At 44.0% G+C, this 13648-nt stretch overlaps 1 protein-coding gene across 7 annotated transcripts in view; it reads right to left on the reverse strand.

Annotated features, from left to right (window-relative positions):
- PATZ1 (POZ/BTB and AT hook containing zinc finger 1) overlaps positions 1 to 13648 on the reverse strand; it is a 39268-nt gene that overhangs the window by 2182 nt on the left and 23438 nt on the right. For 4 of the 7 annotated variants that reach the window (XM_077308065.1, XM_077308064.1, XM_077308066.1 and 1 more), the window contains one exon: positions 2339 to 2476. The exons of 2 other annotated variants lie outside the window; for them this stretch is intronic. In XM_077308065.1, the coding sequence (XP_077164180.1) occupies positions 2339 to 2476 (138 nt within the window). The remainder of the gene's footprint in view (positions 1 to 2338; positions 2477 to 13648) is intronic. One more of the 7 variants, XM_077308069.1, reaches the window with a different exon arrangement.

Below are 13648 nucleotides of genomic sequence, written 5' to 3' on the forward strand. Positions count from 1 at the left end.
ACGGCCAGTAAATTGTAGAAGAATCACAGGACACAACTAAAGCACAACCAGTTGACAAGAGAGGAGTCCAGTAAGCCTCCCATCATGAAATCAACAGCTGCTTCCTGCCTTGAGGCGGGCTTCTTCAGTGGTGAAGCTCCAATTCAGGGGTAGTCAAACTGCGGCCCTCCAGATGTCCATGGACTACAATTCCCAGGAGCCCCCTGCCAGCGAATGCTGGCAGGGGGCTCCTGGGAATTGTAGTCCATGGACATCTGGAGGGCCGCAGTTTGACTACCCCTGCTCCAATTGGTAATCGGAATGCAAAAGTACTTTTTGTAACCTGTATTAAATAATACTATTAAGATCTGCAAGAGTGTCATGCACAGAGGGACTCTCCCATTTAGAGGTCATGCACAGAGGGACTATCCCTAATTACCAAGTGACATTGTCCAGCCAGAGTAGCTGGTGTCCTTCATTTGGGATCCCCATTTACTCACCCTCCCACCACTTTCCCTTTGCCTATGCACCCCTCACAGCGATCTGAATACAAAACCTAATTCCATTTCCACTCTCAAGTTAGAATTGTTGCCATATTTGAAAAGCACAAACAAGGACTCTAGAGACACAAAGAGCCACGCTGATCTTTATGATTGTTTTTTTCACAGCCATACAACTTGGAACCTAGAGGTTATGGTACTACTCTTGCAATGTTGCTCTGGGAAACAACATACTGGAGGAAGCCTCCCGCCATCAGCACGGCACACTGCAAAGAATATAAAGAGCTTTTAAGGAGATAATCCTATAACAATATCCACTGCTTTCCTACAGGAGTGGCAAAGTCCTAACATAGTACCAGAGGGGGCAACCAGGCAGGGCAGACAGTGGCAAACAGAGTCTGATGGACTATTGTACACAAACTGCAAACCTTCAATCAATTCAGCTCGAACCAGTACAACTGCAATAAAATCAAAATTTAGCTAGACATGTTTTGAGATCTGAAGAGGAAAGTGCAAATGGGATGTCACCCCCTTTCTACAGTCAGGGCACAGTGTATTAGGAATAATTCCTGCACTGCACAGCACTGAGCCTTGCTATGGCCCTCCACAGATCCAGCTCCCTTCAATAAGGCTTGCAGAGAACTTCACTGTGAGCTTTTGCCCTGGGGCTCACATCTGTCTCTCCATCCTCTTCCCTTTGCAGCACACAGAATCTGCCACCTGAACAGGACATACAACTGGCAGCCCTTAGCAGAGCAGACTATTGGAACAGAAGCCTGAATATACAACATATTTACCCTGCAAAGGTTCTCTTAAGTTGACTGGGAGTCTTAGGCTTAATGCTACCACTGAAGATTTAAATCTGTATCTAGGAAGTACCACTTCAGACTGCATGTAGGTGCTTAAAGAACTCTTCCATAGAAAACTAGATGCAATCCCTCCCCCCAAAATGTTAAGGAAATGGTCCTAGCCTACCCTTTTTTCTGACAAGTTTGTTTTCTTTGTGCAAACATGTGATAAATGTGGTCTCAGCCATGTGAGTCTGACGCTGACCTCTAAAAACCTGGTTTGAGACTTGCTAAAGTTGGAGACGAACTACAAAAAGGCATCTCACAGGCAAGGGAGTCTAACAAGGGAGTCAACTGTGTGTTCAGCCTTGTGACTTCAAGGCTTTCACCTGTTTCAAAGGCAATGTGGATCCCCCGCCCTGATTCTATAAAGCATGGGGGATGTAAATCGTCCACTCAGGGATACTGTAAACTATGGCTTGCAAAACAGAACATGGCTTTATTTGTATCTAATTCATACCATAAAATGATACGGTTCTTCCTGGACTTCAAGCTGAAAGTGGGGCAATCGTGTGTCTGAATGTTCCTTCATGAGGGGCAACCCCCATCACTAAATGAATAAGGAACACCCAAATATTTAATGGAAACTCCTTCCCATAATGGATATTGAACTCATTAAATTCCTTGACTCGATATATGGCTCTGCGGACTGGGGGGAAATGTCAATGAGGAAGAAGAGAAGAGGTCTGTCAACAGCCATAAGCAGAAATATGGAGCTTCCATGTTCAGGGCTATAAATGACTGAGTGCTGGGATCCAGCTGGGCTTGTGTTGTCTTCTTAGATGCTAATATTCGCCATTCAATGAGGAATCTTCCCTGCTCTATGAAAGAGCATTCAGACATGCAACCTTCTACTTGCAGTCCAAGAGAAGTGTCACCATTCCACTCTGCTGACCCTCACACTTGCTTTCTCCAAACCGTTTCCCTCTTCCCCTCCTTCCCATGCCCAGCATCCAACAACACAAAGTCCTACGCCGAGAGACGGAAAGTGCAGAGCAGGGTGTCGCTTGCCTTTGATGCCATAGGTCCTGATGCTGTGGAACGCTGCTCCCCCATTCGGGATGGGCTCCGGGTGCCTGGAGACCTGGGGAAGGGGAACACCGTGGTGGGTTTTAACATGGACCTTTAAGTAGGAGGCAGAGGAGAAACCTAAACAAGATAAAAGGAGATGAGATCCTGCCACCAGTACAGACACACCTCTGCCTTTCCCCTTATCTGCTTCCAGATCTTCTTGGGTCCTCTAAAGAACTTGTGCATGAGCCAAAATAAGTGCAATCTGGCCGCTTTTGAAGGAGACATCATAATGGGCAGTGTGCCCTTACAAATAAAAAAACCTAGAAATTATAGGGAGCAAGTCTATGCATGAGTGCCTTTGCAAGAAAATGTATTACAATGAAGGTGAGAAATGCCGGAATCCATATCAGATCTACAAGACTGAGGTTTGAAAAATTCTCTCTTGTAGGTAATCAATTGCTAAATAGGTTTCCGTATTATTAAGCCTGGCCAATTCCTAAAATAGCCTGTAATCAACTAAATACAATTTGCCGAACTGGCCAGGAGAAAGCAAATCATTGTGTTTTTAAACAGGAGGAGGAGGAGGTTTTTTATAACCTGCTTTTCACTACCTGCTTTTCACTATCTGTAACAGTCTCTAAACAGCTTGCAAACAACTTTTCCCTTCCTCTCCCCACAACAGATATCTGGTGAGATAGGTGGGGCTGAGAGAGCTCTGCGAGAACTGCTCTGCAAGAACCCTAAAAGACTAGTCCAAGGCCCTGGACTAGCTGGCTGCAAGCAGAGCAGAGGAGAATCAAACCTGGTTCTCCAGGTTAGAGACTCCTGCTCTTAAACACTACACCAAGTTGGCTGGTTTGGCAAACTGGATTTTAAAAACTGTTTAGGCATTACCAGCGTTGGGAACACGGTGTGCTCCGCTAGACTAGGACTAGCTCAAAAATAGGAAACGGCAATACTCCTGGCTAGACCTTTGGGAGAAGGAAGATCATTGCAGATTTCTAGACGACCAACCCTAGCAGACACAAAGACCTAACCTTGTCAGACAAGGCACATTGTCCTATTTCTTCAACGGCATCAACTGCTTTCTTTAAAACAAACCAACAAAAAATCCTAAAAACTGGACGTTTCTTCTGCAACCTCAAAGGGTCATACAAAGTTGCTTTATGCCACGAAGTTGAATGGTCAGCTCAACACAGCTGACATGACTAGTACAGACTGACTCTCCAAGAAGCTAGAAAGAGGTCACTCCCTACACCAGGGGTAGTCAAACTGCGGCCCTGCAGATGTCCATGGACTACAATTCCCACGAGCCCCTGCCAGCGAATGCTGGCAGGGGCTCATGGGAATTGTAGTCCATGGACATCTGCAGGGCCGCAGTTTGACTACCCCTGCCCTACACTGATCCCAAACAGCTTTTTCACCCAGGGATTCCAGAGATGAACCTGTGGCCTTCTGTGCACACACCGAATCCACTATCCCTGACATTCAGCTTCTCCTTCTATGTACTAAAATATTGCCATAAATCATTTGAGCTTCCCTGCTCCTTGTATTAGTATAGTCTTCTTTTCAGCAGAAAAACCACAGCTTCTCTGCTGGATCCCCTTTTCTATAAAGAGAAAGGCAAAATCTTATGCATCCATCCTACCATGTTAATTTAAGAGCATCAGCAACTAATGTAGCTGTAATCAATTTATTTGTTGTTTCCGCTGTCACTGCTAGCCAAAAACTGCATTTCCAAGATGCACCACACAGGCAGCAGCTTTTCTGGTTTTTTTTTTTTTTTTTTTTTTGGCTTGTTTTGCTGGCTTGTTTCCCTGAAATTCTCTGACTCTGTGGTTGGTGTTTTGGAAAACAAGAACGCTTGGGTGGGCTTTGTAGTTGGGTTGGTGTAAGCAACAACATACATGCCCAGCTTAGTTATTTTATATATTTATTCATTTTAAAGTTCTTGCTACTGTTTTGCTTTTAGCGGAGTGAACTCACTGGGTTTCGGGGGGGGGGGTACATTTTAATATTGCATTATTTCTCTTCTGTTTCACACACTGAGCACTCCTGGGTAGAAAGGGGGCTGAGAAAAGTAGACATATATCCCTTTTGTGAGTTTACTGTCCTCTTGGAAGCTGGTAGCTGTAAAGAGGAAATCTCTAGCTTAGAGCAAGGCGCTGTGACAGCTTCAGGGAATCCACGGTAAAAGGGTGGGAACCCCGGATCCAGTTCAGAAGGATAATTGTGCAAAGGAAAGAGGGTTATAAAACAGAATGCACGGTTCAAATGCAATGTATATAAATAAGAAAGAAAAGTAACAATGGAGTATAATTATCTTAGCTAAAAAAACTTAAGCAGGCAGCCCAGTCACACTTTTATTAAGCCACATATTTACAGTAGCAGCTACTGTTCTGTCTACTTTCACATTCTTTAGCAAATCTCTAGATTCCCCCCCAGACACACACACACCCCCACACACAAACACTTTAGAAACTCTATGCCAGACACAGCACAGATTTTCTCAACTTTTTTACTGTTGAGAAACCCAAAACAATCTCCAGGCTTAGAGCAGGGGTAGTCAAACTGCGGCCCTCCAGATGTCCATGGACTACAATTCCCATGAGCCGCTGCCAGCGTTTGCTGGCAGGGGCTCATGGGAATTGTAGTCCATGGGCATCTGGAGGGCCGCAGTTTGACTACCCCTGGCTTAAGAGGAACGCCAGAAGTGGTGTGATCGTGCAGAATATAGTTGAGAAGCATGGCTACGTGGGGCCCTTCCTTTTCCTACTTCCTCCAAGCCCATCATTGGCCATTTTGGAAGGCCATATATGGTCATATCACCTGATAAACATTTAAACATTTTTTTAAAAAATTTAAAATTAACTCCTACCCATTCAGAAGTCTCTTACAGGGCCATCAAGAAAACCCAGGGTTTCAAGAAACCCTGGTTGAGAAAGTGTGAATCACATAGTCAGCAATATATCCTGAAAACTGCAAGAACTCTTTAGGAGGGACACTTGGGATGCCTTATAATGTTCAAAGGGTCTCACACATACTATCAAAACCAATGGAAAGCAGGTTAATGAGTGTGTGGGGGGGGGAGGATAATTTAGATATTTCAGACCAACATGGCTACCCACTTGAATCTATTTATATGGCTTGCCTAAGGGTATTTGGCGATTTCCTGGTCCACAGCACAATCTCTTAGCTACTGGTCTACAACAGCTCACTGGATGGAAAGAAAAAAACAAAAAGGGAGAGAAGGCCTATTCTAGAGGGCAGCAAATAACATCTGGTAGGGAAACCACAAATGCATTTCAGCAAAATCAGACTTAGAAACAAGACACAGAACAGAGCTTGGGAGCTTGCCAAGGTGCTCTGAAATCAGCAGCTACTTGCCCCTACTCTTCCCTTCTCATCATTTGCCTCCTCTTCTTTCCACTGCTCTGCATATTTGCTCATTCCCACAGGAATGGCTCTTTCTTGGTTCTGGGTTTGGTTTAAATGCCCCTCTTGACAAACCTTTCTCTCTCCTCGCCCCTACCTGGTGGAATGAGCTCCTGGGTGAGCTGCAGGCCCTGCAGGATCTGGCAACATTCTGCAGGGCCTGCAAGATGGAGCTCTTCTACCAGGTCTATGGTTGAGGCTGGGGTCGGCAAGGTAAATCTATTTGTCGCCTCGGCAGTGGTGTGGGAGTGCATATGAACTAGAATCAGGGGGAGCTTGCTGGGTGACCCTGGGTCAATCTCCATGTGTGGCATCCCTAGAACTTGAATGAAGTACACAAACCCAATTCCCTGCACCTCAGGTATGGTGGCAAGGGCCAAAAGCAACAACACTGCTTCAAAATTCTCTTGGCTTCTCTCTCTCCTCCTCCTCCGATGAACGGTGGCATGTATCCCAACCATACAATTCTCTCAAGTGGTGACATTTCCAGAACAGGGGTGGCGATTTCTATAGATTCCGTCCTCCCATTGCCTCCATCCTGTCCCTGAGTCATCTCAACCCAGGAATAAAAGGGACTTTAATGTAGCCCAGTGGGCAACATTAAAAGTGGGAGATGGTGGATTCTCCATCTTTGGAAATTTATAAACAGGGGCTGGATAGCTATCTGACGGAGAGGCTGATTCTGTGAAGGCTCAAGTGGGTGGCAGGTTACAGTAGATGAGCAATTGGGATGTGAGTGTCCTGCATAGTGCAGGGGATTGGACTAGATGACCCAATAGGTCCCTTCCAACTCTATAATTCTATGATTCTATGGAAATTCCCTGCTTTGTGAGATCCACAGATGTTTGGTTGGATATATAGAGAAGTACCTATAATAGTGGCTTTCTGCCCCCATCTTTCCTCTATGGCTACAAAGGTCTACCCTGTGAAACAGATTAAGGCTGAGAAAGAGACTAATCATCCACTGAGGTCTGAACACAGGTCCAGACCTTGGCCAAGACACTAATCACTATACCATCACTCTGGTTTGAGATGCAACATCAGTGTAATCTGTAAAACACTCCAGCCTCTTCCCGCTAAGTTTGTGCTTCTCTGCTAGGAGAAAGAAATGCAAATACCATGTTCCTAAGTGTAAGAAAGAGGTGGGGGAGCATTAATCCTCAGCAGTTGATTAATAACCAAGATCTCCACTAAGCTGAAGATTTAAAAAGTAGGAATAATTCCAGCACAAGAGATTATGGAGGTTTCTGGAGGACCAGTCAAACAACTCTGAAATAATGCAAAACAAAAAAATGTATATCTATTAATTTAGGACACTTTACCAGACTTAATAAAAGATAAAAATGCATTATAAAACCCACTAAAAATATCTATATAGTCACTAAAAGCAGTAAAATAAAAACAGTGCCATAAGAAGTCAGCAGTAACTCACGAAAGCTTATACCCTGCCACAAATTTTATTAATCCTTAAGTTGCTCCTGGACTCTTAGTCTATTCTACTGATAAAAAACATAATAAAATACTTAGGAAGTCCAGTAAAAGAGAGGGCACAAGGAATACAACAAAATGAACCAAATGCCATAACAAATGAATGTTTACTTGGCATCTAAAATGAAATAAAACAAGGCACAAGGGTAGAGGGAGAGTATCACACAGCTAGGGCATCACTACAGAGAAAGGCTGTCTTTGGTTCAAAAAAGAGGGACATAAAGTACAGGGCCTCAGGAGTGAACCTTAATTTATGCAGGGTTATACTGAAGGTAAATCTAGCTATTCTGGCCTTGGTCAATTCAGGAATATGAATTCCTTTGAATCAGCATTTTAAACTTTGCCATAGAAACGAATTGGCAGCTAATGTAGGTTTTTAAAAATATATATGCTATATATTAATAGAAACGTGCATCCCCCATCTGCGGATAGCTAAATCTGTGGATCAAGGCCATTACAGAGCTAGATTGATTTTATTCAAATTTGGGGGACTCCCCAGGTTTGCAGAAAAATCTGAAATAAAAAATGTCAGGAGTATGCTCAGCCCAATAGTAGATGATGAGGCAGATATGGGATTTGAATGTATTGTCAAAGCTGAAGCCATAACAACCATCTCTCCTCTCTGTGAGTCTCTCCCGCCCCCTGAGCCATAAGGAGAGAATCATGTGTGGTGATGTAATGGCAGTGATGTGGAGATCCCCCTCCATGAGTATTGCAGATCCCTACTTGTTATATCTAATTCTCAACATGGCTCCAGCTGTGGATTCTTAAATCCATAAATTGAAGTTTTATATGATAAAGAATTTTCTATGAACCTGGGGTAGGGAGCAAAAATACAAATATACAAAAACTTTTTAAAAAGCACAGGGTTTCTTTGTTTTAAAACTAACAATATGGAGAAGCAACTTAAGAAAAGCAGATAGCCTAATCTTCTGTCCAGCAAGTGTAAACAGAAGAAAAGGGTCGGGGGAACAAGAGCCATCTTGCAAGCCAAGCAGGTGGAGGTGCTGCAGGTGGCCTGGCCAGCTAGTATACAAGGAAAAGAGGGCACAGGTGGGCTACTCAGAATGTAGGCAAGGTGATGGGTATTCTGGCTGGCATGCAAAGTGGTAAGGAGGGCGACAGAGCCTTGGATCTGCAGGAAGGGGAAGCAACAGAGACCCAAACAGAAGGAGAAACAAGAAGGGGAGATAGGATGCCCCCATGACTCTCATGGTTCCACACTTGTACTACATCAATCAGCAATTTCACCCCTGCATTCTGCATCATTGAAGCTTTCAGGCTGTCTTCAAGGGCAGCCTATACGCAACATATTTCATCATTAAGCTAACCTGGATTTTGACAGTGCATGGTTAATCATGGCCAGATCTGACTTCTCAAGACTGTAACATGTGAACCAACCAAAGCTGGTGAAAAGAGAATAAACTGAAGCATGGGTTTGAAGCGTTCTCTTAACCTATACTTCTTTGGGAGAATGATGCCTTCACCACTACTTAACTACAGCATGGACCAACACCACCTCAAGCTTGTCTGGGTTAATGTTTAGAACATTAATATTCAGAACATTTGCTGGCCACTGGACTGTGGGATGAGGAGAACAAGAATTACAGATCTCCAACTATTTCCGTAGCAGTTTCTGTAGTTGGGAGAAAGGGTGGGACCCAATAGGACTCCTCAGCAAAGATGCAACAGAACTGATCAGCTTCTATTGTATTGTGCCCCTGTCTTTCAAAGTTCACTACTCCCTGGAACCAATCCAGGCAGCCTTCCTGAATTTTATTTATAATGTGGCCACCACTTTTGGCCAGGTCAGCTCGTGGCAGCTTACAAATGTAGTAAAATACAATAATCTAACAAGGCGAACCTTATCAGGTCCAGGGACCGTCTGTCTATTGGTACCCACAGAGCAAAGCACCCTGCAGGGAGCATAGGGAGATAAGCAATCCCACAAACTGTAGCGCCTAGTCCATGTAAGGCCTTAAAGGTCAATACTAAAACCTTGAACTTGATCCAACTGGCAACCCATGCAGCTGCCTCAGCACTGGCTGAATATGGGCCCTCAAAGATGTTCCTATATTTTGTACCAGCTGCAGCTTCCTGATTAAGCTCAGGGACAGGCCCACATACAGTCCAGCCTAGAGGTGACTGTCGCATAGTATTAGGCTGTGCCCGGAACCATCAGATGATCTACCCCCTTGTTTTCACCATCACCAATGTTGTCATCTGAACCAATTCCAATGGCTCCGCTGCAAGGAGAGGAGTTTTTAGTGTTTTTAAGGCCATACTACAGAGTTATAGACCCTAGATTTGGGGAATTGTTTTAGGTTACTCGAGTATATTATATGTGGTTTTATGGAATTAGATACTGTTTTATGTTATGATTGTGAACCGCCACAAGCCAGCTTGCTGGGAGCAGTGATATAAAAAGCTAATTAATAAAAATAATAATAAATAATAAAATATAATCACTGTGGCCAGTTGGGGCCATAGAAGAAGAAGAAGAGTTGGTTCTTATATGTCGCTTTTCTCTACCCCAGCGGTTCTCAACCACTCTGTCACCGTGACCCCAACTGCAGTTGGCGTGCACATGCATTCACGCAGGCGCACAACAGTTGGGGCAGCGTGGAGGTGGCCATTGCAATGGCTCTGCTGCTACCACCCGCCACGGCAACCAACCTGGGGACACCACAGAAGGGGCCAGGTGACCCCAAGTGGGGTCACAATCCCTAGGTTGAGAACCACTGCTCTACCCGAAGGATTCTCAAAGCGGCTTGCATTCGCCTTCCTTTTTCTCTCCCCACAACAGGCACCCTGTGAGGTAGGTGAGGCTGAGAGAGCCCTGATATTACCGCTCAGTCAGAACAGCTTTATCAGTGCTGTGGCGAGCAGACGGTCACCTGGTTGCATGTGGGGGGAGCGCGGAATGAAACCTGGCTCACCAGATTAGATGTCTGCACTCTGAACTACACCAAGTTTGGCATAGGTGGAAAACCGCTGATTGGGCTACTCTGTTGACCTGCACCTCCATATATAAGGAGGCGTCAAGAAAGTATCAGTACCTCCACTAGGGCCTTCTGCTGTACTGCCTCAGTATCACCAACTTGCTGCCTAGAGAAGCCAGCAGCCCCCAACTAACACGTTTTTTAAAATACCTTCCCTTCTTTACATCTGCTTCCCTTATTCCCCAAAACAGCAGGCTTCTTGCTGGGTAGCCCCTCCCCAGCTGTTTTTAAAATGCAATTAAAGATGTTGACAGATCTGTTCTTATCACAAATGTCTCCTGTTTCTTCTGATTTGGCCCTGCAGCACCTATATCTCACAGGATACAAGAAAAACATTTAGTTGTCTTTCTTGCAGACAAGCTGTCTGCTGCAGGGAGAAGAATAAAAGAAATATATAAACTGCTGATGCTGATGGGGAAAGAGAAGCATATTCTACATGCTTACTCCACTAATAGGTAAAGTTCCTGTAGATTCAACATCTGAGCAGAGAACAGGTCACACTTCTGCTTTTGTTGTACAATCAGGGATGCCCTGTCTGTGCCAGTGGAGACAGTGTAATGAAGGCAGAAACACTGCATGCTGTTATTTTTATGAGAACTTCTGGTTGTAAGACATTCCTCTCACTTATGTTTGGAGACACTCTCTCCTCATGCTGTTCTTCCTACAGATGTAAAATGCAGAAAAGATGCTCGAATAATTGTTATTTGTGGAGATTACAGCTATCATTTTCCCCGTCCTTGGAAGAGTTAATTTTGTCTAGAATTACACTGTTGATATGCATATCCCTATGGTTTGATGCTTCAGCAATAAGAAATATAGTGCTGGGCAGGCCTGTTTACCATCCGCCAAATTCTATTTAAGACTGCCTCTCCAAATAATTTAGGCATAACTACGCCAGTACTAAGAATGGAGCTTCTGATAGCATCTTTTCTGGCATCCTCGTAGCATGAGGTAGTTGGATACAATAACAGATCCAACTTGCTCATTAATCCAGTTTGCAGTTAGAGCATAATTTAATCTTAAATCATGGACATATGTCAATAAACAGAAAGTGCTATGCAGAAGGATGGAAATCAAAACAGTCTCTTCCCCACCCTGCAAACTTAAGAAATTGGTAGAGAGAGACACATTGGGAAAGCTATCAATCATTTTCTTATCTGATAGTGAGAATAACTTTTTTAAGGTAACATTTCTGAGAAACATCAAGGAATCAATAGGTTGTTATGATTAACCCTAGCTTTGCAAAATGTGCTGGGAATATTCCAGTTTCTGGTTCAAGAGAATGAATTTTCAGCCATCCACCCTCCGTTCCAAAAAAAAGATTATGAACAATATGTTTGTATCCTGAGATGACTTACTGGGAGAGCCTTAGATTCTGATCTTCAAAACCCAAAGTTTATTTTCCATTTCAAAAGTTCCACAGATCTCCTAGCCTAGGGGTAGTCAACCTGTGGTCCTCCAGATGTCCATGGACTACAATTCCCATGAGCCCCTGCAAGCATTTGCTGGCAGGGGCTCACGGGAACTGTAGTCCATGGACATCTGGAGGACCACAAGTTGACTACCCCTGTCCTAGCCCATTAGAATTTGCAATGCCAACTCATAATACGTTTAAACGGAGCAATTTGGGTCACTACCATCAATATTTGAGACTTAATCCTATGCAAAGCTACTCAGATGCAAACCTCACTGAATCTAATAAGACATACTTTCAAAGTAAATGCGTGTAAGACAAGGCTGGGAGTCAATGTTTTCAGCAGCGAGCTCCAGCTGCTTAAAAAAAACATTTCAAAGTTGTCCTTGTTCATTTTGACAGCCTTTCCCCATTTTTCAGCCTCTTCATTTAGAACTCCAAGATGTGCCCCCAACATTCATCCCAGTCCCACCAGCACCACCAGTTCCATCTGTTACCAGCAGAACCATTTTTTAAAACTTTAATCCTGTTGGAATCTGCTTAAATAAGGAAATAAATTTAAGCAGTGAACTGGAAAGGATCTAGAGGCCCAGAGTAGCCAGCTTTTTGCTTGCTCATGTGATCGCAGGAAAATTTCTTTGTATGGAATCAAATCAGTAGCCCAATGCTGTCTATCCTACCCAGCAGTGGCTCCCCCAGGACAGCAATTATTTTATTTGCATTATCTACCCAATCTCATGCAAATGGGAACCGAAAAGTAGTCTTCTTGCAGGATTTGTATTATCCACCCAAGCTCATATAACAATCTCATGCAAATGGGGGAAAAGTAGTCTTCTTGGATCATTTTGTACCGGACGACGACAAAAACATCTGTGTCCTATTTACACTACACGGTTCTTAATGGTCTACTTGGAACAGGGGTAGTCAAACTGCGGCCCTCCAGATGTCCATGGACTACAATTCCCAGAAGCCCCTGCCAGCAAATGCTGGCAGGGGCTTCTGGGAATTGTAGTCCATGGACATCTGGAGGGCCGCAGTTTGACTACCCCTGACTTGGAATATCTGAAACAAGCCTATCAATAATTCACTTAACTCTGAATGAGTCCTTTATGGCGGTGGCCCAGTACTGCTGCATGGGGGGGAGACGTGCCTGCTGGTCCCCCCCCCCCATGGTCCCCAGCCTGAAAAAGGTTGGGGACTGCTGGTTTATGGCAATGTCTCAGTATTGCATTAACATTTCTCAGAGCCTGAGGCTACCTTCCTAAGCAAACTACTAGGAGGTAAGTTCTGCATCCATAAGGATGCACTTCTGAGAAAAGACACTAAGTACTCAGTACAGTACAGCTTAGTTCGGTACAGCCATCGTTAATTGCGGAAATAAATTTCATTTATTTAAAACTTTTCTTCCCAAGCGGAACCTGCTTGCACTTAACGGGTTTCAGACTGGAGTGCAAGTTCAAAAGAGTTGTAACTCAAGGCCTACCTTTGGCGAAACTGAGCACAAAACACATACATTGAGCCCCTATTAAATCCAAAGGAAAGGGTTAAAATGTTGTCCGGGAAAGGACTGTTCTAGTACTCCAGTGTTCTTTGCACTAGATGGGTTCTGCAGGTATTTTGTACTGGGCAAGAATCAGCAACCCGGAAGAGATTCCATTTACTTTTAAATTTCATCCTCTTCGATGTGTCTCCACATCTTACAGTTTAAAAGCTCCCAAATCTGCAGGCTTCCCAAATAGCGATGAAAAACAAAACAAAATCCCCAAGCACACGAAAATCGAGAAGTTAACTATTTGCAAGGGAGAGCATCAGAAAATTCAATTTCATGCATATGCAAGACTTGAAAACAGAAGCAAAAAGGCTGGGATGGAAACGTGTACTGACTTTGTGCACAACGTGCCAATTCTACGAGCAGAGCAAAATCCTTACAGATGACCCATTCTCATGAAAAATCCCACAAAACTAGTA

The sequence above is a fragment of the Paroedura picta genome, chromosome 13 (genome assembly GCF_049243985.1).
Source record: "Paroedura picta isolate Pp20150507F chromosome 13, Ppicta_v3.0, whole genome shotgun sequence".
In the NCBI taxonomy this organism is placed as follows: domain Eukaryota; kingdom Metazoa; phylum Chordata; class Lepidosauria; order Squamata; family Gekkonidae; genus Paroedura; species Paroedura picta.